The sequence below is a fragment of the Misgurnus anguillicaudatus genome, chromosome 17 (assembly GCF_027580225.2).
Source record: "Misgurnus anguillicaudatus chromosome 17, ASM2758022v2, whole genome shotgun sequence".
Classification (NCBI taxonomy): domain Eukaryota; kingdom Metazoa; phylum Chordata; class Actinopteri; order Cypriniformes; family Cobitidae; genus Misgurnus; species Misgurnus anguillicaudatus.
In genome coordinates this window covers 17504948-17530996 of record NC_073353.2, presented here as the reverse complement: position 1 = coordinate 17530996, position 26049 = coordinate 17504948, and the positions used below count along the sequence as shown (strand labels likewise).

Here is a 26049-nt window from a genome sequence, read left to right as displayed (position 1 = left end):
CCATACTTACTCGTGTAACTACTCATGTAACAGTCTTTAAATAGGAAAAACATGGAAGTGTTTGGTAGCTTCCAAGTTCATCCCTGTTTGGATCCTATGGAATGAATGGGGCTAGGCTAAATGCTAACACATTCATGACGCGCTTTACAAAGATTAAGTGCACGCATTAAAAAAAGATAGGTATATATTATTTATTTTAAGTTGAGATAAGAACATAGTAAAATATTGAAAAACTGTGGTGTTTACCTTTAAATATAAAATGATGAAATACAGTGGGGCAAAAAAGTATTTAGTCAGCTACCAATTGTTCAAGTTCTCACACTTAAAAAGATGAGAGAGGCCTGTAATTTTTGTCAAAGGTACACGTCAACTATGAGAGACAAAATGAGAAAAAAAATCCAGAAAATCACATTGTCTGATTGTTTAAAGAATTTATTTGTAAATTATGGTGAAAAATAAGTATTTGGTCAATAACAAAAGTTTATGTCAATACTTTGTTATATACCCTTTGTTGGCAATGACAGAGATCAAACGTTTTCTGTAAGTCTCCACAAGGTTTTTACACACTGTTGCTGGTAGTTTGGCCCATTCCTCCATGCAGATCTCCTCTAGAGGAGTGATGTTTTAGGGCTGTCGCTGGGCAACTCAGATTTTCAACTCCCTCCAAGGATTTTCTATGGGGTTGAGATCTGGAGACTGGCTAGGCCACTCCAGGACCTTGAAATTATTCTTACGAAACCACTCCTTCTTTGCCTGGGCGGTATGTTTGAAATCACTGCCATACTGAAAGACCAGCCACGTTTCATCTTCAATGCCCTTGCTGACGAAAGGAGGTTTTGAGTCAAACTCGGATCAGTCGTCCTGGTCCCTTTGCAGAAAAACAGCCCCAAAGCATGAGGTTTCCACCCCCATGCTTCACAGTAGGTATGGTGTTCTTTGGATGCAACTCAGCATCTTTCTCCTCCAAACACAAGAAGTTGAGTTTCTACCAAAAAGTTATGTTTTGGTTTCATCTGACCATATGACATTCTCCCACTCTTCTTCTGGATCATCCAAATGCTCTCCAGCAAACTTCAGACGGGTCCGGACATGTACTGGCTTAAGCAGGTGGACACATCTGGCACTGCAGGAATTGAGTCCCTGGCTGCATAGTGTGTTACTGATGGTAGCCTTTGTTACTTTGGTCCCAGCTCTCTGCAGGTTATCCCCATGTGTGGTTCTGGGATTTTTGCTCACCATTCTGGTGATAATTTTACCCTACGGGATGAGATCTTGCGCGGAGCCCCAGATCGAGGGAGATTATCAGTGTTCTTGTATGTCTTACATTTTCTAATAATTGCTCTCAAAATTTATTTCTTCACACCAAGCTGCTTACCTATTGCAGATTCAGTCTTCCCAGACTGGTGCAGGTCTACAATTTTGTTTCTGGTGTCCTTTGACAGCTCTTTGGTCTTGGCCATAGTTGAGTTTGCATTCTGACTGTTTTAGGTTGTGGACAGGTGTCTTTTATACTGCTAACAAGTTCAAACAGGTGCCATTAATACAGGTAACAAGTGGAGGACAGAGGATCCTCTTAAAGAAGAAGTTACAGGTCTGTGAGAGAAAGAAATCTTGCTTTTTTGTTATTGACCAAATACTTATTTTCCACCATAAACCGCAAACAAATTCCCAAAAAATCAGACAATGTGATTCTCTGGACCCTTTTCCCCATTTTGTCTCTCATAGTTGAAGTGTGCCTATGATGAAAACCACAGGCCCCTCTCATCTTCCCAAGTGGGAGAACTTGCACAATTGGTGGTTGACTAAATACTTTTTTGCCCCACTGTATATGACATTATACAATTTAAAGAGGCATGAAACCGTAACATGTTTTCAATTACTTGTCTGGAGTTCTGTTGCACCATTGACTTTCATAGTAAAAAATAAAATACCTAAATTCCTCAAAAACGTATACAGGTTCGAAACAACTTGGGGGTGAGTAAATGACAATTTTCAGATTATTAGGTGAACTACAATATCTCTTTAATCTAAAATAAATCATTTTCATGCCATTCATCTTACTGTAGGTGTGCCAACAAATCAACCTACAATTATTTGCAAACAAATGTTGTGGTTTAAAATATTCAAACGAACATTCAAGCATATTTTTAGGAAGTCCAAACCGCTCTCCACTAAATTAGACATAACGTGTGTACTATGTACAAAACAGTAAAACACCCAATTTAATGTTTCACCTGTATGTAGGACAAACAGAAAGAGCCTCGCATTCTCTTTCCTCATACAGCGTGTCTGGACACTCTTGACCTCCGTTGGCTGCATGCTGAACAATGATCCTGTATCGTGACTGTGAGTGCACGGTGCTGTTTGCTGTATGAGACACACACATAAAACATTATTTCATGGATCCTTCATTCTGTCGGTGATTATCACAGCAGGAAGGATTGCAAAAGCTCTTTAGGTAATGATATGACGCCTGTGCTGGAGCAGACTTCAGCTCTATAGACTCTAAGCTGATGCAATGACTTTATTTAACAGACAGTATAAGGCCCATTACACATTGCTAATTACTAAAAGACTGATAATAGCACAATTAAGAGGGCAATCACATCAACACAAAACTCAACTGGGTAAAGCGTGTTATTTACACGGGGGACATCGGTTATTTTAAGGCATTTCTTCTAAAAGCGTTGCCATTTCATTCAATCATAATAAACGTCCGTTCACTTCTGTTTAGTGGGAGTAATTGTTAATTAATAGTCTCATTAAAATGTAATAAAACTGTTCTACTGGTAAAAGCAAAAGGTCTTTTTGAGAGCAATCTGTTTTGCCCTTTATTGCTTCTACAGTGGAGGTATTTGACATCCTAGAAGTCTGTGCAATACTTTGCTGAGCGTATGAAAGTCTGGCTTTAACACTTACCATAATCTCTACTGCTATACTGTTTTCATTACCAATACACAGACCTCATGGCGAAAATAAATTCTAGTTTTAATAACCAACCGAATGCTTCTTCTACAAGGAAAGGAAGATTATTATTACATAAAAGAGAGTTTGTGCAAGTCAGATTACTAGGCATTGCAGTTTTCTTAAAGCTTATAAAAATGTTCCCGGTTTAATAAGCTCAAGCTTAAGGTTCACAGAATTTGTGGCATAATGCAGATTACAAAAAATAAATAAACAATAAATAACATAAAATAAAATAAAATAATATAAAATAATACAAAATTACTGGTTACATTACAGTAATATTAAAATAAATAAATAAATTAGTGCTGGGCAAGATTTATTACGATTAATCGCATACAAAATAAGAGTGATTTTTGGCATATGAGTGTGTGCTGTGTGTAATTATTATGTGTATATATATATATATTCATGTACAGTATGTATTTAAAAAACATTTACATGTATATATATATATATATATATATATATATTAGGGCTGTCAAAATTAACGCGTTAATAACGCGTTAACGCAAATTCATTTTAACGCCACTAATTTTTTTAACGGAGATTAACGCAACGCGCAATTTCTGTTTGACCCTTGGTCCAGCCCATAGTTGAATGAACAGAGACGCAGACAAATGTGACTCTCTCTAAATGAGTAAAAGGTTTTCATAGAAATAAGAACATTAAGCAAATCGTCTACCAAATCCAATGCTCTAAATGCTCGTGGGACATCTGATATGATCTTTATTTATACGTCTGAGAGGTGTAACGTTACCGTCCTCCTAATGCTTAATCTAATACAAAAATGCGTCTCAATTCATTTTGGTTTCGCTTTTATGCATGACTTAGAAAATAGACTGCAGGACTTGCTTGATGTTAAAAGAGTCATTAAGAGAGATAAAGTTCGGTACCTTATTAATGTTAAATAGTTATTAAGAGCGACAAGACTCAAAATCGATCCCCTCACGCTGACTGACTGATATGTGAAGCGCGTGCACACAGACGCGCGAGTGCGCGACCCGGATATATAGACATCTACACAAAATTACAGTTTTAAAAATATCTGTTTTGATAAGAATTCACGCAGGTAGGCTCTATAATCTGTTATGTTTTAAGTAAATGTTTGGTTAACTGTTGGGTAAAACTATCTGATGTGTAACATTATATTAGATCACTTAGATTTTAAGCAGTCTGTCTCAATGCCAATCAAACAAAAGGAAAAAAAAGTTGAACATACATTGATGATGTTTTTGCTTTGTGTGTGCTAAATCTATTAGTTTTACCAGTGATTTTAAGGTATTGATGTGGTAATATAATGGATGGATGTGGAAATTTTTGTGGTAATTTGACTCTTTCAACTTCAAACACGTGTAGTTCTGTCATATTTTGTTATATTTCAACAAATCATGCATTGTTCTATGTTTTAATAGAGAATGTCAAAATATGAACAACTATTTTTTTTAAATTTGCTAATTCCGACTCAACTTGCCTGCACAGGTCACAAATGATGCAGCAGCAAACAAAAATGGAGAAAGAAAAATCTTCTGAAAGGAAAATTCATATACAAAACAATGGCTGGTGATTCTGTTAAAATGTAAACAGGCTGTTGTTAACATACATTTGCATAAAGCATCTATATATGTATATATGATTAGAATATTAAAAACCTGAAAAGTGTTAAATTAGGGTAAATTTAGAATGCATAAAAAGTGCGATTAATTTGCGATTAATCGCAGTTAACTCATGAAATCATGCAATTAATCTAGATTAATTTTTTTAATCTATTGACAGCCCTAATATATATATATATATATATATATATATATATATATATATATATATATATATATATATATATATATATATATATATATATATATATATATATATATATATATTAGGGGTGGAACAATACATGTATTCGTTTCGAACCGAATCGGTACGGGGGTCACGGTTCGGTGCATGAATTTAAACGGAGAATACACGGTATGAAAATAAAAAAAAACTTGCGTGCAAAATAATTAATGTAATGCGGAACTACTGTTAGATCCGCGGGTTCTTTGTGGACAGCTAATCTGTTGCCCCGCTTTAGCTCTGAAGCTCTGATTGGCGCCGATGCAGCCGAGCTCCGCCTATGTATGCGCTCTATCAAAGCCCGTCTACATTCTGGCACTCTGCAGTTTTTTGTCAGGTTCGCGGTCCAGTGAGTGAAATAGCAGCGACAGCGAGTATGGCAAATGGTGGTGAGGATCCGCCGGCCCCTTTAAGATCGCAAGTTTGGCAAAACTTCAGTTTTCCAGTCAGTTACAATAGTACAGGCGAGGGAGTGGTGGAAAAGACGAGGACAGTGCGTCGGCGTTGTTCAGCAGTTGTTAGGTATGTGAGTGGAAATACATCTAATCAGGGTTTTCAAGTCTCACGCATTCACCTTGACAAACACGCATTTCAGTCAGTTCAAATCTCACACTTTGTATTTCTCACGCTGAAAAGTAGGAGATAAATTGTCCTGCTATATACAACAGGCATACGCAGGGCAGTTCTGTCCAGTTCAGCTGCTTTCAGTTTTTTAAGTGTGCTAAACTTTACGCAGCGCCATCAGCGTCAGCGTACCGCGAGAAATCTTGCGGAGGAGGCTGATTTCAAATCGCTCTCGCGTTACTCTGACGTCATCCACTTGTCGTTTCTTGCAGCGCCTCGTGAAGTCGTACACACCTATTAATTCATCCTACAAGCCTATTTTTTGTTCTTTAGTACATTGATATGAAATAAAATGTAATTTTAAAATGTATTTAGGTAACACTTGTAATACATTTGAACCCCTATTTGTATGAAAGATGAGTACAAGATTACTTAAAGTGGTATATATTTTTGAAATACGAGATAGTATGTTAAATGCATTTCAGTTCATATTCATGACATCTCAAAATAACACTGATAAGGACACCTATGTTTTTAAGATTAGCTTAAAAAAAAAATGCCTTCTTCATTTTTGTTTTGCTTTTTTCCTCCATTGTACCGAAAGTGAATCGAACCGTAAAGCCTGAACCGAGGTACGAACCGAACCGGGACTTGTGTGTACCGTTCCACCCCTAATATATATATATATATGTATTTACATTTTTATATATTCTATATTATATATAAATAAAAAATTATATAAATAAAAAATTCTGAAATTAATACATGTATGTGTGTGTGGTTAAATATACATAAGTATAATAGTGCGTGCAAACTATTCTGATGACGAAAATTGGCGTCACGCACACTGTATGCTGACCCTCACATACTGTATGTGAAAAAACAAACTATACCTTAATTGACTAAGAAAATGTATATTAAAATAGATATTATTGTAAGAAATAGCTACAAGTTCATAATGCACCTTTAACAGAAACATGAACTTCCCATTCTGCTTAAAGTTCAGTGTCTTATTAATAATGCAGCAACATTCACAAATGTGTCTGTGTGTTTAACCTTAAATGTGTTTTAAGAGTGATGCAGTTTCAATGCTATAGCAAGTGCAGAACAGGTTTTTATCTTTAGCTGTACCTGGCAGGCATGTGGTAGGGCAGGCTGTCCATTCACTAAAAGGCGTCACAATGCAATCTTTCTCACAAGGCAATAAACAGGGCTGAACAGTATCTGGTCGGGCAGAATCCGGACACCTGTAATACACACACACGGGAAAGAGAGAGAAGGGACATTTGTTTGATGTTTTCTGTTAGGAATCAATGATGAGATGTCCTGGGTCACAGCGTAATGAGCAGAGACAATTGTGCTGTCCTTGACCGTCTGGCATGGGCGCAGCATCACAGCTGATATCATCTACTTTGGCTTTACGTACTGCTGTTAGGATTTACTCAACCCCACAAAGACAAACATTATCACGGTACTGATACACTACAGCTACTTTGACACTATTTTTGCCAGAGAAGATCAGGACCACATTGAAAGAGAGAGAGAGATTGTAAGGTGGTCCTAGAGACTGACCTGCTTCTGGTATCGCTATACTGTATGAAAATCTCTGGTTCTCATATCATCTAAGATACATGCAAGAACCTATTAGGTCTGTGTGCAGTTTTTCATCTCATTATATGCTACGTGAGTTCACTGTGCTTCGCTTACATAAACAAAGATGCTGTCACGTGTGCTATTAATGTGTCAGAGAAGAGAAGTGAAAAATAATGTTAATTTCTGTTTCTCACACAAAGCTATTATATGGCTACAGAAGAACTGGCATACAGTAAAATTGACTATTTTTATGATAGTTTTGTGAGGATGAGCTTGACCAACAAAAATGTGGCATTATGTACTGCTGTTACAATGTGGCTAATTTGTCTTAATTAAAATAAAACCAGGGTTAAGGGTTTGTGTGTTTTTACACATAGACTGTTAAAAAAGATGGACGATTCAACATCACTTCCTTGCATTGTAATGAATTGAAACCAAAAATGTCCAACCATGGGCGATGCCATGTTACGTAAAAACTTCAGTTTGGAGTCAGGCCATGCCTGGAAGGAATCGTCCGTGGTGCCAGAGGTGAAGCCGCAGTATCAAACTTCTGCCCAAACACTCGCACGTCCAATTCAACCACGACAATCATAACAGCATGCCCCGTTTCTATAGCATCAAATTACTAGCTAAAATTAAACTTATCACAAAAATGAACAATTGAACATATATCAGCTTTATAAAAACCACCTTAAAGGACTGAAACCATATTTCGGAAAATTGTATTGGAAGTATAAATATATATATATATATATTTAGAGCCGAGTACCATTCGTTTGTACGGAGAGGGCGGGGATCATGACTTCTACTGCAGTCAGCCACCAGGTGGCGATCAAAGAGCCAGCAGCTTCACTTTTCAAGATGTATGAAGCACACCCGGTTTCACATCGTACAAATAAATTGGAAATTAAAATGTTAAATAGGTATTTCTGAATGGCCTGAGGGCTGGATAAAGCAAATTTGAAGCGAAAGTATTTGACGAATGTATAAAAGGCTACGTGCCGAGAGCATTCGGTTAATATCATTATTGCCTTTTTGATGGAGTTGGCGTTTAGCTGATATTTCATCTGAGCTCCTCATATGTTTTCCCGTGAATCCTTTAAAGGTGGGGTGCACGATCTCTGAAAGCCAAGTTGACATTTGAAATCCCCTAAACAAATACACCCCTACCCTAACAGCGCATTCACACGGGGCGAAAGAGTTAACGCTTCCCTTTCACTTTTAATGGGTGACGTCATGCGTTGCCGAACTGAATTGTGGATCCGTCTGCGCCGCGTCAGTGCCGTTGCTTGTGGCAGAAGTTGAACATTTCTCAACTTTTCAACCGACAACGTGGACGTCAGCCAATCAGATCGCCTTATGCAAATAACCTAGGCAGAGTCAGCCAATTACGTTTATGGAAGACCAGAGCATGTGCAGCGGCCACTGTGATTGGCTGTTGGCCACGCTTCAGACAAGCCTTCCGTTAAGCGTTAACGCTTACGCCCCGTGTGAATGCGCCGTAATAGAATCTGGACCTTCTTTTGATAGACCCGCTCCACATGTAACCCAGGCAACGATGTTGGTTAGTAGATACGCACCTAACTGCTGATTGGCTACAAGTGTGTTTTTGTACTCGCCCCTTCTCCCTTTTCCAAAGTGTTTCTCAAAAATGGCACACCCCGCCATTAAAAAGGTCCCACCTGTAAGATATTTATATGTACATTTGAGGTGCTAATCTGCGCTCTTTTGTACTAGTATGTACCTCTGAGGTACTAATAGGTGCAAAGATGTACTTTTCAAAAGGGTTCCTGTCCCAGTGACGCTTTTTGTGATTGTGTACTAGGTCTTCTTTAGTTTTGTTTGTCCTAAATGCATCAGACAGTCCGTGTTTGAGTTTTCAATGACATGAAAGTAAATCATTACAAATAAAGATACCCATTAAAATCAGTTCTGTGCAAAAGTTTTTCTAGTTTCAAAACAACTCCTTCGCTAAGGTGTGTGTCTTGCTAAGATGTCTCAGAAAGTGTATATTTGTGATCTTGAGCATATAGGCCCATCCTTTGATTTGAGAGCTTGTTGTGTCAATGTCTGTGAGTTGGATTCCAGACTCAGTTTCCTTCCCAGCATGCAGCAGCTATAAAGAGTGGAGGCTGGACACAGCATGACTCTGCCAACTACAGGTTGTACAGCCCAGCAAACAGGGCACATCAAAGAAACGGACAAATAAGAACAGAGGCATGAACCTTTTCTGTTATTCCCCTTTCTTTCGTGTTCTGTGAAGCAGAATTTCATTACGGAAGGCAAACACCCAAAGGCGATGACGTTACACAGTTTTAGGAAGAGAAGAGAGATGCAAGAAATAGTTAAAAAGGAGATCTCACAAAAATCAACAGGTACATTCTTATTTCCTCTTTATTGAAATAACAAGGCCACCACCAGCGAGAACAATTCTCAACCTTTTCTTCAGGGAACCTATTCATGACAAATCCCCCATATTTCATAAAAGATTTAACAATTTTTTTATCCGAGAACACTTTGCACAAAAGAAATCTACATCCATGGGCAGATTACTCTAAACTTCATAAATCACCTGTCATTTAATCTTAACTAGGAACTCTATGTGGGCCTTTCTTCAGAATGGGGCGTCAAATCAAAAGTCATTTTAGTGATTGACACACGAATATCCATGCGCTGTTATGAGTCTAATCACAATCAGTTTGCTGAATGCTGAGACTTGTCACACAGAGAGAACAGCATTTTCTTTGACAGAGGCCTTTGAATCTGTCAGGAATCGGTCCACAGGATCTTATTTTTGCTTTTCAAAAAGCAGCATGAAATGGATGCCGGGGTCCTGGGACCAATTTTGAAGCTAATTCAGACATGACACGTCGTTTTAAAAACATTAAGTGTAAAGCAGCGTGATGGCCAGAAAGATCTGCATATTTACAGAGACAATTAAACAAATAACAGATAAATAAAGAGTTTTTAAAAAAATTTGTTTCTGCCAAAATCAGTATTATATCAGGTCAGTATTTAAAAGTAAATTCTTAATTTTTACGCAAAATACAATATCCGCCATGTTATTCTGTCATCTTTTCTCCCATGCAATAAACGCCACTCCAACTTTTCTGCAGAATGCAATAAATCCGCTCCACAAATTACAGCGCACCATTCACGCAATGTAAACAAACAATGGTGGCGCGTTGAGTACACAGAATCCTACACTGTAAAAAATACTTTGCTACCTTAAAATTTTTTGTTAAATCAACTCAAATTTACAAGTCATGTCAACAGAGATGAGTTTTCACAACTTATAAAATATAGTTGAGAAAAGTCAACCTAATTGTATAAGTTATAACAACTCACCTGTAGTTATAACAACTCATCTTTAGTCAAGATAAATAATAGTAAGTTGAAATGACTTGTAAATCTGGGTTGATTCAACAAAGAATTTTAAGCCAGCAAAGTATTTTTACTGTGTTGTTTTCCGCATCTTGTACTTTGTGATCAACAAACAAACAAAAACAAAATAATACTTTTCTCCGGACAGCCTCAAGTTCTGTCATGCTAACACATTGACCCCAGGGGATCTTATGAAAAACTTTCCATTATTTTACTCAAAGTCAATGAAAATCGAGCAGGACCAAAACATTTTACAGCTAATCGCTGTGAAAAATGTTAAACAATGACGTCCCAAGTATAACCGCAGCAATGACAGCATTCTTAATATGACAAAGTAAGTGTTTTGGTTAATGCCGTTAATGTTTATTTTTTTTTATCAGTGTATACCACTAGTCAACTAAATGAATATAACATGGCAAAGATGAATGCACATTTATGTATTGATTCAATAGATTAATAGCATTTTTTATTGCATTTTGTGGAAAAAATATTCGTTTTTATAATAAATCTTTGAAAATCAAGTTATGGATCTGAATTTTTTTTATGTTTTTATAACCTTAAGATGCTATGTGAAAGTTTGTAACAGAAAAAAGTGATTTTCATCTTGTCACTTTCTTGGTATAGAAAACACGTTTTTACCGAAATTAGTCAAAATTAGATTTATTGCGTTTTGGAATCAAACTCTTCAAATGTACGATATTCTTGTGTTAACAATCATTCTTTTCCCTTCTGCTATTTAAAAAACAGCTTTTTATTCAACTCTGCATTAATAGGGCAGCCTTTTGGATTGCAATCATTATTTGTACTCTTAAAATCTAATAGGCTTGGAGTTCTGTTAAGTATTGTGACTCACAGAAACAGACTGGTACAGATTGCTCATTTCATTTGGAGAACAAGGAGAAGAAGTAGATCTGGTTTAAACTTTTGGAGGTTGAAATGTCAACTGTATATGGTTTCATTAATCATTGTATAAATATTGCAACGTATACACTGTCAGAAAGAAATGGCCAAAAAATGGTCCCTAGATGTCACTAGGGTGATAACTTTTAAAAAGTACATGTTTGAGTTCATATTAGTATCTCAGAGGTACAGATTGGTACCAAAGAGTGCATATTAATCAGATTTCCCACTCTGTATTCAAAGCATTTTATAATCACTCAGGTCCAGCTCCGCTCCAAGTTTACAATTTCCCACTTCTCGCTCCCTCCCCACTAACTCCTTGCTCCATGATCAGTCCATGGAAAAAAATGTGCCTAATGGCCAAAGTATGGTCCATTTTTACGGGTACACCATTGTACCCCAGGGTCTGCTTACAGTGTGCACCGCCATATTTTTGAAACCCCACCTACATTTTATGCATAGGTCGTGCATGCGTGTACAGGAGTATGTAGGCCACGAGAGCTATTGCAAAACCTGCAAAAGATGTATTTAGAGAAAAATAAATATGCAATACTTGAAGAAAAACATCAACATGCCTTTTACAGTAGCTATTATAAAAAGCTCAATATATCAATATTTTCCATATTTCCACTAGGTTAGCAATAATAGTGTTACCTAGCTAACAGACATTATGTTTAAAGTTAGGTTGACCATACGTGCCATTTTCGCCAGACGAGTCCTGGCCAGGATTTCGGATGCATCCTCTGGAAGTCGCATTGGTCAACCGCATACGTCATTGAGGTTCTCAATTAGTTTTATTTCTCTTACATACAATCATTGTAGTAGTTTTATTCTTACCTTGAATTGTAACAGTTGCTTTTTTGAAATAGAGCCTGAAATATTACATCTCGATGACATATGCGGTTGAGCAAGCGACTTCCAGAGAATGCACCAAAAATCCTGGCTAGGACGTGCCCGGCGAAAATGGCACATATGGCCACCCTATTTAAAGTAAAGTTTAAATTTAATTGGTGGCTTGATTGTAAACAACTTAAAAACATTGTAATCATTTTTTTTTTTAAAGAATGTTAGGTTTTTCTCCAACCTGATCTCACAAATTTCTGTGGGATAGTCACGGATCTCCACATTTGTCGCTTTGGTTTAGGGTTAGATTAACATAAAATGACATCCTTACCCAAACCCAACTCTAACCACAAATATAAAAGAATAAATCAGAAAAAATAGTATAAACCAATACTTAAAGTAACATACTAACGCAAACACCAAATCTAACCCTAAACCGAAGCAAAAATAGTTTGAAAATAGGAAAAAGCAGTTGAGTAACCAATCCGTGAAAATGCCACAGAAAAAGACAGTCCGCGGAAAAATGCGGAGATCCAATAGAATGCCACGGAAAAATTGGAAAAAAAATCTGTGACTATCCCACGGAACTTTGTGAGATCATGTTGCTCTTATCTGTGTATAGACCATTTTGCAAGATGTAAACAAAACTCCTCCAGAAACACTTCCCGTCTCAGTTTGTAATCGTTTTCTTTTTTTTTTACATATATCTTGATGTTTGTTTAATTTGTTGATTCAGTTCTATATGTTCTGTTGGTTGTATTTTATCCCAATGTTTACAGTATGTAGTGTTAAAAACTACACTGCTCCAACTTTCAAAAAATCTTCTCCTAGCTCTAGGGAAAATCACGCTGCTACACTCCCACTCTATTCTGCTCTGCTCCACTCACATACTTTAATATTAGTACATCAAAGGTACATATACTGCTACCAAATGTATACTTATCCGTACTACTTAAATGGTACATACAGTATTAAGTTCATTTTAAAGGGTACTGCCCCCACAGCCTAGGACCATTTTTTGACCATGTACTGTAAATATACGCTGGACCCACCCCAAAAAATGTTGTACCGTGCCATGTTAAGTTCAGGAATGGTCCTGCTGCAGTGATCTGACACGTTCTCATGAGTTTTTCTATTTCACTTTATGGAAGAAAATCATAAAAAGAGCATTATAGAGCAGGTTTAGCTTCTTACGTGTAAAAGCTGAAGATAAATAAGCATCCCTCTGTCGGGTCTTTTCATATATCAGGGTGTTTAAATAGCTCAGCCCTGCTGTTTTAAATTAAATATGAAATAATGCGTTTTTGATAGAGAGCTATATGAAGCATTCTCCACCTACATGTGAACCTTTAGCAGATCTTTCATAATGACAGAACATGAGCTATAACTGATGCTCTCTGCTCTTTGATGGAGCAGGGCCACACTGTTTGTGAATGTATGTGTGTGTGTGTATGCACGTAAACATAAATTACATACACACTCAAACACATACTTGCAACCCACACACCTGTGATTTATGTTACTGTATAACTGTGAGGGATTTTTGTGCATTATAAAAGAGCGTGAGATCTGTTCTCACCTGTCTTCATAGTAAGTATTTACACCGCAAACCTGGCACAGAAGTTGCATCTGAAGAGCCATTGAGGTGTATTTACACACAGACTGTTTAATATTGCTTAGTGATGAAATGAAAGAATTACAAAGAACATTATCACAGTTTTAACATGGCACTTGCCACATGAGTAAATATATAGTATCTTCAGAAAATATTGACGTGATATGTTTTTAGCTTATTTATAAAAAATGCAAAAAAGGTTTCCTAGTGGCTTTAAGCCCAAACAAGTTCAAATTTCAAATAACACAAACGTTGGCTTTAATCATTTGTAAATAAAACCTCATATATGTTATTATTTATGCACATTTATATTAAATTTTATTAAATTGCACCTGTCAAGATGCACTAACATATGCTATTAGTTCCAGGCAAATCTCGGAATGTCGCCACTGGCCAATCAAAATCAAGCATTCCAAAGCACCATGTAAAAACTAAGATTAATAAATGGTTTAAAAGTACGTTTGTTAAAGTCAAATAATGTAGCCAACTAATCTGAACCCTCAGGGGTCCAAGGGTTTGGGTTGCTCTTTGGAAGTTTTGACCTGCACTGACATTTGTGTATTTTTCTGTTGCTTAAAAACATAATAATGGCAAAAGTCTCATAGCACTGTGTTCAGCACAAACAGGGCTACAATAATATGCGAGCAACATGTATGTACATTTTTGTATTTTTGAGATAACGTGTGGTGAGGTGTACACCAATGGCGTGGATTTATTGACAAGTCGCATAGTGAAAGTTGGATCTACTCAAACAAATTACTTCAGCTGGTAAACCTTAAAAAAATAAGCTTTGTCAACTTAAATTTTCTCACTTTAAGTAACAAAATGTTGAAAAAATGCTGAAAAAACTTTTCAAAATGACGTTAATTGGTAACACCTAAAAATAAAAGCTTTATCAACTTAAAGTGAGGATATTTTGTAAATAAAAGTCAATTTTAGGGTGTTACCAATTTAAGTAACTTTTAAAGTTGATCTAACTTTTTACAGTGTACCAGCTTATGAAAAAAACATTGCATGCCAGGCTCATTAATATACAGATTTATGCAGTGCCTAGCATTGATTATTTATGGTTAATTCATGCTGATTCACGTACCTGTAGGCACACTTGCAGGTGTAATAAATCTGTGATTTATAAAGCGAAAATTGGCGACAGCTGTATGTACGCACAATTTTATTAGTCTGAATTTTTTGGTGTATTTTGGCTTTTGGCCACAAGTAGGTTTTATAAATGAGACATCGGGTGTGTAAATTATGAGAGATTTACTGGGTTTGTACCAGATATTATGGCAACCCCTTACTACACAAATAATGCCTGTTTTCTGGATTCCATAATAAATATTAACTATAGCCAGTCAAAAGGGCACACTCATGTCACTCGCAATATGACTACCATTAGCTTAAGTGGGTCACCGGAATCTTACGCAAAAGATGGCAGTGCCCACATTTACATAAAAAGGTAGATAAAAGTACCTTTTGATTAACAGTTAATTTAACATCACTTGCTCCTTAACACATTTTAACCTAAAGTTTTTCCACTGTGAACTTAATAGCAAGTACTCCAAAATGAGATTCCACACATCAGCTTTCATATTATGAGGCCTGTGAAATACACCAGCCTATAAACTCTGTGGCATTATTATAAAAGAAAGAAATGGACAAACGGCTACATTATTTAGAAGGCTTGTTTCCTGATGCACAACACAATATCCTCTCCATGCAATGCAATAGAGCATTTTATTTTAACCCAATGCATTATGAGACTCACTCAGGGAGCATTTATCAAAGAAAAACCTGGGGCAAAATGAACCTCCACCCTTCTGATTCAGGAAATATAAAAAAGAGTCCAGTCATTTTTGCTTTCACAGCCATTCGCAGCAGATGACTGAAAATATTGACACACTGAATTTTATAAGACATGCTTTCACCACAAGCACCTCAAAAATCAAAAACTCTTCTCTTGCGAAAAGGTCAAAGAAAGGAGAACAACTCTTAAGAAACCCTTTTTACTGTATACCGTATTCACGCTGTGTAAAACTATCACAAGCCATAGCATGTGCAGCCAATGTATTTGTAGCAGCCTCAAGTTTTTGAACTATGATTTGTCAATTGCACCAGCTGGTGTCACAGAAATGGAAAACTATCAAAGCGATGTTTTTTTAAGATTGCTTAGTGATTGTGTAGCAGGAATATGTGCAATTACATCTGTTTTGCAGAACAGCAAGGCCGGTTTAAAGACAATACAAGGCAAAAATCTCTAATAATGTCTAACATATTTATAAAATCTAGCAAAGGGAAAAAATCAATTTGAAGCTTAATATTAATTGTAGTGTTTTTATCCTCTCACACTTGTTTCATATACTCCATTTGCAGTGCATATGTAGTGTGTATTTTTAATTTTCCCATGTGAACAGGTTAGAGCTTCACACTGCATGTGGGTGCAGTCCGTTGCTGGCTTATTGCAGATGCGGTACGCTGCAGCAAAGCTGAATCGTTTCAACTAAAGTCTATTTTGCTATACTGCCTGACCACTGCAAGTGACAGCATGTGTTTGTGGTCAAAATTATCACGGATTGACAAGAAATCGTAGAAATGCACACTACAGTATCTTTCACAGTCAACTTATCCTAGGATAAAACAAAAAAGCATAACACTTAAAGGTGCCAAAGAATGCATTGATACAATTTGTTAAAGGGATAGTTCGGCCAAAAATGATATTAAACCCATGATTTAATCACCACCCAAGCTGTGCGAGATGCATATGTCCATCATTTTTCAGAGAAACACATTTCCAGGTATTTTAGAAAATATCTTAGATATTTCATTTAATCAAATGTAAAGTTATGGGGTCCACGTCCTTCAAGTCCAAAAAATGTGCATCCATGCTTCACAAAAGTAATCCAAACGACTCCATGAGGATGAACAAAGGCCTTCTGAGGGTAATCTGCGCTGTTTTGTTATAGAAATACCCATATTTAAAACAAAAATAAGTAGTTTCCTGTAACGCCGGCATCTTAGACTCCTCTGTATTCAGTAGAAAGTATCAGTGTAGTGTACGCACTTTTCTTAGTGACGTATGACAAATTCAGAGGGCGGGGGCACAGAGCAGCAGCAGAGAAACCTCCGTAAACTGCGTACGATCTCATACTGAATGCGGACGCAACTAAGATGAAGGCGTTACCGGAAGTTAGATATTTTCATTTATAAAGTTTTAAATATGGATATTTCTATACATCAACACCGCATGGATTACCCTCAGAAGGCATTTGTTTATAATCGTGGAGCCGTTTGGATTACTTTTGTGAAGGATGGATCCACATTTTTTGGACTTGAATGAGTGGAACCTGTAACTTTACATTTGATTAACTAAAAGATCTATGATTTTTTTTAAATAACTGAAATGTGTTCGTCTGAAAAATGATAGACATATGCATCTCGGACGGCTTGGGGGTGAGTAAATCGTGGCTTTAATATTATTATTGGCCAACTATCTCTTTAAATTGTTCTTTGATATCTACACAGAAGGTATCTGACTTTATAAGTGCAAAAATGATCCAGAGATGGTTTTACATGTCCATTTACAACCCTTGGATTTTTCCCTATATGGAATGGGCTGTTATTACCCCAAAAAAAAACGAGCGTTTAAAGACACAAAAGTGGAAACAGGCAACTTTTCATAGTACTCCTATTAGTAGAACTTGCCCACTAGAGGGAAACGTAGTCGGCTATCCACTTTTTTCTCCTTAAAGACTGGGTCTTACGGCCTGACAGCCTATAAAAACTTATTTCTGGGTTTTTTGGGTTTTTTGTCACACAGCTGCTTTTAGGCATTATTCAGTTTTTTGTTATAAACCAGAAATGACAAGGAGGCGGCCTCTCGCAATAAGTCAATGGAGACGGATGGATTGTTTTCCCCCCGGTGGGCGTGGTTTTCAAATTAGCACAACTGCGCATAACTGTTTTAGACGAAAATACAGATTTCTGGGAACAACAAATTGTTCAAAGATTGGAAATTAACATTTTTGAGTGGTAAGTTTATTTGTGTTTTTTCAGTATGCACCTGTAAAGCGTAACCATAGTAGAACTTCAGCATAAATACTACCATATATCTTTAACTAGCATATAGCGCTAACTCAACAGTAAAAACTTTAACTGTTTTAGCATTGTAACAACATTGTAATTTCATTTAATGTGTAATATAATGTTGGAGCGTACATCTCGACTGTAACGTCAGTCGGTTTTATGTTGAGATTGAGTTTTTTAGTGGTCTTTTGCATGCATGAGGTTTACATAAGAAGAAGGAAACAATAGTGTTTGAGGCTCACAGCATGTCATTACCATGTACATCATGTTTAATTGTCCTAATTAAAATAATATCTAAAGTATATTTATATGTAAAAAAATTCTCTACATGGTTGTATTGTTTATGGAGACCTTTTAACGTAGATGATGATTCACATTATCATCTGATATAAAAATTTTATCTAAATACACTCAAGGGCCTTTTTCATACGTTGTGTGCAATAAGCTGATCTGCAGCTTCTGTGTATCAGATATATACATATATGATTCACATGTCTATATACAGTATATATTAGAGAAAAAATGCTGATGGTGCCTTAGAGATAAAGCAATTAAAATGCATTATGGTCCAATACAGACTGACTACATTGAGGAATGTAGTAAAAATGAATCCCTGCACAGACATTTAGAGAGCAATATTTTTCATATTAGCGCATATTGGATAAAGTATTTGAATGTGTTTGATGAGGTGTTGGTTTTTCAGCCATTTGTAATGATAAAATCGAAACACAATTTCTACCAGTGGAATAGGAAGGTTGTGTATGTCCGGCTCTGTTCACGCTGCACATAAATTCGATTGTTTTTTAAATCTCATCTGTAAAACTGACTATCCTCATTGTCATTTTCCCAGTAATGAGATCAGACCTGTTTGTTCAGACGGTCAGTCCGGTCAATATCCAGCATTTCTACATCCGTTGCCATAGTAATGTTTATGTTTTCTGCTGTTTTGACTTCAAACATCTAAACAGATTCCCCACAGCAAATCCTGTAAAGGCTGCGATTCACACAAAATAAGCTTGTTGGTGTTTGTCAGATCAGTATGAAACCCCTGTTGCTATTTGTTGCAGTTGTTTTTTTATAGACTTTTGTCAGTACTCCTTTCTGAGGAACAGAAACGAAATAATATTTTTTAGTTTTTGCTTTAATAGGTTGTGTGGATGACACTAATTGTGAAATACATTAAACATATGTAGAAATGTGATATACGAAGGCATTGGGCTTGTCTTTACATTAAATATATAATGTAAGTCATATTCTTTACCTCATCAATGTCATCAGAACGCAGAGGGAATAAAAAGTCTTATGTAGGCTACCTTTATCTCAGAGTGGAAAGATATTTTGCAGCATTACTGCTGCCCCCCGCCCAAACAGAATGTTAAACAGAGGCAATAACTGCGCCGTTTATTGCATAAACTATATGCTCATTGCCTGTTGAAGGGTTTACGTTTGTTTAAAGAGTCAACACGACAGTTGTGATTTTAAACACTATTAAAAACATGCTAATGTATCTGCTAGTTGAAATAAAACATGCCCCTAAATAGTATTTGAAAATACAAAGAAAATGCTGAAATGTTGCCTTAATGTTGCAAGACAATGAAACAAACACCAGGGCCAGACTAACTAACAGCATGATTCAGTGCAAACGCCTCTTTTGTTGTTAAAAAACTACTGTCAGGATTTACTAAAGACACACAGTGAAAATTTTTTGTTGAAAAGCCATGGACTTGCATATATACACTCACCTAAAGGATTATTAGGAACACCATACTAATACTGTGTTTGACCCCCTTTCGCCTTCAGAACTGCCTTAATTGTACGTAGCATTGACTCAAAAAGGTGCTAAAAGCATTCTTTAGAAATGTTGGCCCATATTGATAGGATAGCATCTTGCAGTTGATGGAGATTTGTGGGATGCACATCCAGGGCACGAAGCTCCCGTTCCACCACATCCCAAAGATGCTCTATTGGGTTGAGATCTGGTGACTGTGGGGGCCATTTTAGTACAAGGAACTCATTGTCATGTTCAAGAAACCAATTTGAAATGATTCGAGCTTTGTGACATGGTGCATTATCCTGCTGGAAGTAGCCATCAAAGAATGGGTACATGGTGGTCATAAAGGGACGGACATGGTCAGAAATAATGCTCAGGTAGGCCGTGGCATTTAAATGATGCCCAATTGGCACTAAGGGGCCTAAAGTGTGCCAAGAAAAGAAAACATCCCCCACACCATTACACCACCACTACCAGCCTGCACAGTGATAACAAGGCAAGATTGATCCATGTTCTCATTCTGTTTACGCAAAATTCTGACTCTACCATCTGAATGTCTCAACAGAAATCGAAACTCATCAGACCAGGCATTTTTCCAGTCTTCAATTGTCCAATTTTGGTGAGCTTGTGCAAATTGTAGCCTCTTTTTCCTATTTGTAGTGGAAATGAGTGGTACTTCTGCTGTTGTAGCCCATCTGCCTCAAGGTTGTGCGTGTTGTGGCTTCACAAATACTTTGCTGCATACCTCAGTTGTAACGGCTATTTCAGTCGCTCTTTCAAGTTGCTCTTCTATCAGCTTGAATCAGTCGGCCCATTCTCCTCTGACCTCTAGCATCAACAAGGCATTTTCGCCTACAGGACTGACGCATACTGGATGTTTTTCCCTTTTCACACCATTCTTTGTAAACTTTAGAAATGTTTGTGCGTGAAAATCCCAGTAACTGAGCAGATTGTGAAATACTCCACACCCATATAGGACCACACCAGAGATGGGGACTCGAGTTTGAGACTCGTACTCGAGTGCGACTTAAGTCGCACACACAGTGACTTCAGACTCGACTTGAGACTCGACCCTCAAAGACTTCAGACTCGACTCGGACTCGAGCCGCGCGACTCGTGAACAATGTTTATTTTTAGGAAACGTCTGATGAGCTCGCTGTCATAGCTCCCTCCGTTACCTACAACCTGCCCACGACGTAACACGTGACGTATTTGCTCCCCGCGCGCGGCCGCGAACATACATGTCGACTGTACCTGCAGGCAGCTGCTGCTGTGGCATTCATCTGAAGCTATGGGTAGTGCTGTGACGGATCCGCGGTTCAGCTCGCATGCGATTTGCGGATTCATATGCAATTTAAATAGGTTAAGTTTATCATTAACGTGTTTCTAAGGCTTGCAATTGTTTAAATGGTTAAACAATTTAACCGCAAAAAAGGCGCTCAAGTGAGCAGATTTCTGTACGCACATGCGGTTCAGTGTATCCGGTCCAGCTCCAGTCAGGTCCAGAGTTGCACTACTTTGTGTCATACTGTACCTGCCGAACTGCGCGATCCGATCGGCGTATGAAATCAAATTAATACTATAGCGGATCTAGAGTGACTGGGGAGCAGACTGCTGTGGCGCCACAAGAACCCACAGGCGAGTGACAACAAAGTACCGCGAGAGCGATTTCAGTTATCACATGGAGAAATCTGCTTTGAATCGCTCTCGCGGTACTTTGACATCACCAAGAGGTCTGCTTAGCGCCAAATGAACTCGAACCTGCAGTGTAGCTGCTCACGCGACACTGTAAACAAACAGGAATTGTCCATATGGAGAAGTGAATGAGTGGAGCAGTGCTTTAACATGAAATCCGAGAGTTAACAACGCACATGTGAGTAAATAACATTTAAATCATCAGTTTAGTTTAATAGATAAGGTTTTAAGTGCAATAAAATAAGCCCGTGATTATATCCTGATGGTTTTTAGCTGCCTTCAGCATGTTTGCTTGTGCTTCACAGTGTTAAACTTCCCTTCTCTGTGTTAATTTATATATCTACGTTCAAGATGTATATGATCTTAAACTTCTGTGAGGAAATTCATGTCTGCGTTGATGTTCAGTTCAGACTTGCAAATTAAAGATCATTTTCTTCACTTTGGTCTAATATTAGGCTACATGATGGTCTTGTAATAATAAAAGTAAAAGCCTATTTTCATTTTTAGACAATGCTTGTATTATATGCAAAAAAAGAAGCTTTTTATATCAATGACTATAAGTTAAGAGTTAATTCATAGTCATCTTAAATGTGTATTAATTAAAAACATTTACACCATTAAATTACACATGGTAATGTTATCAATAGTTGTCAGATAATAGCTATTGAAAGAGTGGATATTTTTCTTCTTCAATGCGTGTGTTAGCCACGGATTGAAGATTGTAAACAGTTTATTTAATTTTAATTAACAGTTGAGTAAGTTTTGGCCCCGAGTTAGATGTTGATTAACACTAAACCAGTCTAAAAATCAGTCCAGTTTCCCCAGCTGTAAACCCATTGGCTGTTAAACTCTTTTTTTTTCTTATAATAAACTGACATGTTGATAACACATTCAGTTTATGTGTTTATGAGTACACTTTCAGAATGCTCTGTTACATGAAGATCCATACTGTATGCATCTGTGAGTGTGAGTGGTGCGTTGCGCTGGGACGAGTGAGCATAAGGGTGAGAGGGAAAAATCACAGTATACTCACTACAAAAATCTAGACTACACCACTGACCTTACTTAATGTGCACCTTTGTTTTTTTTATAAATGTTTATAATTTCTTTTTGTTATTAGAGTTTTATTTGTTACAACAAGACTTGAGACTTGACTTGGACTCGAGCCCAGAGACTTCAGACTTGACTTGGACTCAAGCTCAAAGACTTCAGACTTGACTTGGACTCGAGGTCAAAGACTTCAGACTTGACTCGGACTCGAGCTCAGAGACTTGTGAACATCTCTGGACCACACCCCTAAATGCACTGAAGCAACTGCCATGTGATTGGTTGATTAGATAATTGCATTAATGAAAAATTGAACAGGTGTTCCTAATAATCCTTTAGGTGAGTGTTTTTGTAGGATTTTACCGCTCAGATTTACCAAGGTTTGCGCTTGTCAGTTTACTGTTTATGGTATTTGTGCCATTAATAACTTGTCTTAAACCCTACGCTAATTTGCACTGCTCTTGGTAGATTAGTGTTTGCCTTGTCAATAAATTACCCACAGAAATTTCCAATCCCATCTGCACTTTTTTTTGCACGCTAATTTGCCCTGTTTAGTAACTATGCCCCTATAAGCAAAACCAAAACTGGAATAAAATAAATATTTTTATTTAGTAATGTTAGAAATAAACTTATAAAAAGAACTTAAAAATGACAAATCCTCATAGCAAAATTTTAATTACTAAATTGAACATGAAAACTAAAACAAAAAAATTTCAAACTATTAATATAAACTATTAATATAATCTTAATATTGTATAATAATATTAAAAATATAATAAAAACTAAAATTGTCAGCCAAGAATATCGGTGTGTGTTGGCATTTGTCACATTTGTGTGACTTACTGTGCTTGCACACCACCAGCAATTTTGTCACTGTGTGTTGCCCGTGTCTTTTTTATGAGGTCATTAGAAATCGCTCCTAATTCAGGTTGTCGTACAACTATAAAGAAATGAGTAACTGTTCAGACATTAAGACGGATGGCGTGAACTTCAATGCTTCATTCTCATTGGTTGTCACCCCCAAAAGGAGCTCGCCATTTGCATAAAGTTGCACTTTTCTAAACTTTGTTGGGTTACTGGCCACGCCCACTCCGTCACTAATGGTTGCTGCGACTCTTTCCTCTAGAAATCGACGGACTTCCATTGTAATGAATGAGATTGTGTTTGCTAGTTGCTAGCCGTGTGCACGGAGCTTTAGCCTTAAAACTTTGAATTGTGTCTGTCTGTCTGATTAATTGCATTTGTCCTATACAGTACAGAAATATCCCACTTCACCAAGTGACAATTCATCATCAAAGATTAGTAGAATAGACAAATTTAACTCAACACACAATGGAAAATCTATGCTCTTCAATAATCTAACCTATACAAAACAGCATTGCGACATTAACAGTGGCATGCTACACAAATACAAAATAACATGTAATTAAAACAAGGCACCTTTTGGGAACAACTGGACCGACGCCCAATTTCATGCAGACCACCTTACGAATCTGCACCCCAGCTGCGCAGGTGGCCGTTCCGTTCCAGTACCCCGTTCCATTTACATTCATGGAGGAGTCTTCAATGCACGGTCCCCATGGCGACGCTTCCCAGTAGAATATGACGCATGGATGATCATTACAAGTTCTCCACTCCTCCAGAGCAGTAGCAGCTGGACATGCCTTATCTGCGAATAGAAAAGATCATTAACTGCATTACGGATTGAAAAGCCTCTCTTAAGTTTGCTTTAATGCTCCATAAAATGTTAACGACCTACATGAGGACAAGAGACATGAATAAGAACTCTACTGGGACCCGTGCACAAGGATGTAGATATACTGTATGAACGGGAGAAATTGGTTGATCTACAGCCTATTAGTAGGTGAATAAATTGTGTAAAAGTAGCCTTTTAAAATTTTTAAAAGGCCTGTCTGTGCTAAATCTGCAACTTGTAAAACAACAAAAACAGAAAAATTACTGTTGTAAAAAGGTTTACCTTAAACTTAAAGGAAAACACCACAGTTTTTCAATATTTTACTATGTTCTTACCTCCACTTAGATGAATTAATACATACATATCTTTTTTCAATGCATGCACTTAATCTTTGTACAGCGCGTCATGAGTGTGTTAGCATTTAGCCTAGCCCATTTCATTCCTTAGGATCCAAACAGGGATGAATTTAAAAGCCACCAACGACTTCCATGTTATCCCTATTTAAAGACTGTTTATGAGTTACATGACACAAAATAAAACATGGTGATGTTTTTAAGCAGATAAAAAATGAGAACTATATTGTATGGCGGAAGAGCACTTTGTTTGTAGCACTTCGACCTCGGGTGCAGTAATATTGATGAAGTTTGAGTAAGAGGGGGAGTAGTCAGGAGAGATGATGTTACTGTGCACCGAGGCTGAAATGCTGCAAACTAAGTGTTTTTCCGTCATACAATATAGTTCTCATTTTTTATCCGCTTAAAAACAGTTTACACGTTTTATTTTGTGCCACCAAACTTACTTGTGTAACTACTCATGTAACAGTCTTTAAATAGGGAAAACAGGGAATTGTTTGGTGGCTTCTAAATTCATCCCTGTTTGGATCCTAAGGAATGAATGGGGCTAGGCTAAATTCTAACACAGTCACGACGTGCTGTACAAAGATTAAGTGCACGCATTGAAAAAAGATAGGTATGTATTCATTTGTCTAAGTTGAGGTAAAAACATAGTAAAATATTGAAAAACTGTGGTGTTTTCCTTTAAGGCTACCTTAAACTCAAGCTATTGGCTAAAGTAGTTGGTAGAGCATTGCATTAGCAGCTCAAAATATGTTGATTCGATTCCCAAACAAACTTAAAGCACTTTAAGATTAATTTGATTATTTTTTTAACTAAATGCATAAATGCACATGTACTTTTTATGTCAGGTGGCGAAAATAAACCAAACAATGTTGAAAGAGCAACAGAGTCACATGATTAAACCTTTGGAAAATCCAAAGTTCTTTCTGCACATTCCTTACAAAAATGTTTTTTGTGTGTATATTGTAAACCATTTTTTAAACTACTGTACTTTTTGGGGTAATTCGTAGTAAAACCAAGGTTAAGTTTCTTATTGGATACATTAACGGCAACACATTTGTTGTTGTACTGTTAAACACCTGAGGAAATCTTCCAAAATCATCCTCACCTTACCTAGCAAATAAAATGCGTAACTCTCACCTGATGCAGAAACACCTGCCACAACTTCTGCTGGATCAGTCTCCAGATTTACTTCTGCACCTTATATAATTAAAAATAATTCCTGTGCCATCTGCCCTTGAAGCTAATGACATTGTATTGACATTCAGCCTTTCTCCATAACACAGGGACTCATTATGAGTCTAACGTCGACCGGCTGAATATTAATAAGGGCTTTTCTGATTAATGACACCTGGTGGATGGTGTGTAGAGAATATGAGGCTGGGACATTAGTTTTATTTTCCAAAGATACATGGAAAGAACAATGTGTAACAGCAACAGCGTTTCTTGCCACTGTGTGTGCATGTGTGTGTGTCTGTTTGTGTGGCAGTGGAGGGGGTGGCAGGAGTCTCTTGGCTAAGGTATATTTAAGTCTTAATTATACCATTCTTTCTGTCATTCCAGAGTAACTGTGTGCTATTGGAAAAAAACAGCTGTATGTAGGCAGACAGAAAAATGCAATCCAGAGAACACATTTTTATCACCATTCCTGTAAATTAATTCTACCGAATGCAAAACTGTCGCTTTACTCATAAAACAAACA

At 37.1% G+C, this 26049-nt stretch overlaps 1 protein-coding gene across 3 annotated transcripts in view; it reads right to left on the bottom strand.

Moving 5' to 3' along the window:
- thsd7ba (thrombospondin, type I, domain containing 7Ba) overlaps positions 1–26049 on the bottom strand; it is a 346688-nt gene that overhangs the window by 79922 nt on the left and 240717 nt on the right. For all 3 annotated transcript variants that reach the window (XM_055214506.2, XM_055214508.2, XM_055214507.2), the window contains 3 exons: positions 23736–23964; positions 6499–6614; positions 2235–2367 (listed from right to left, as the gene is read on the bottom strand). In XM_055214506.2, coding sequence (XP_055070481.2) covers positions 2235–2367; positions 6499–6614; positions 23736–23964 — 478 coding nt within the window. The remainder of the gene's footprint in view (positions 1–2234; positions 2368–6498; positions 6615–23735; positions 23965–26049) is intronic.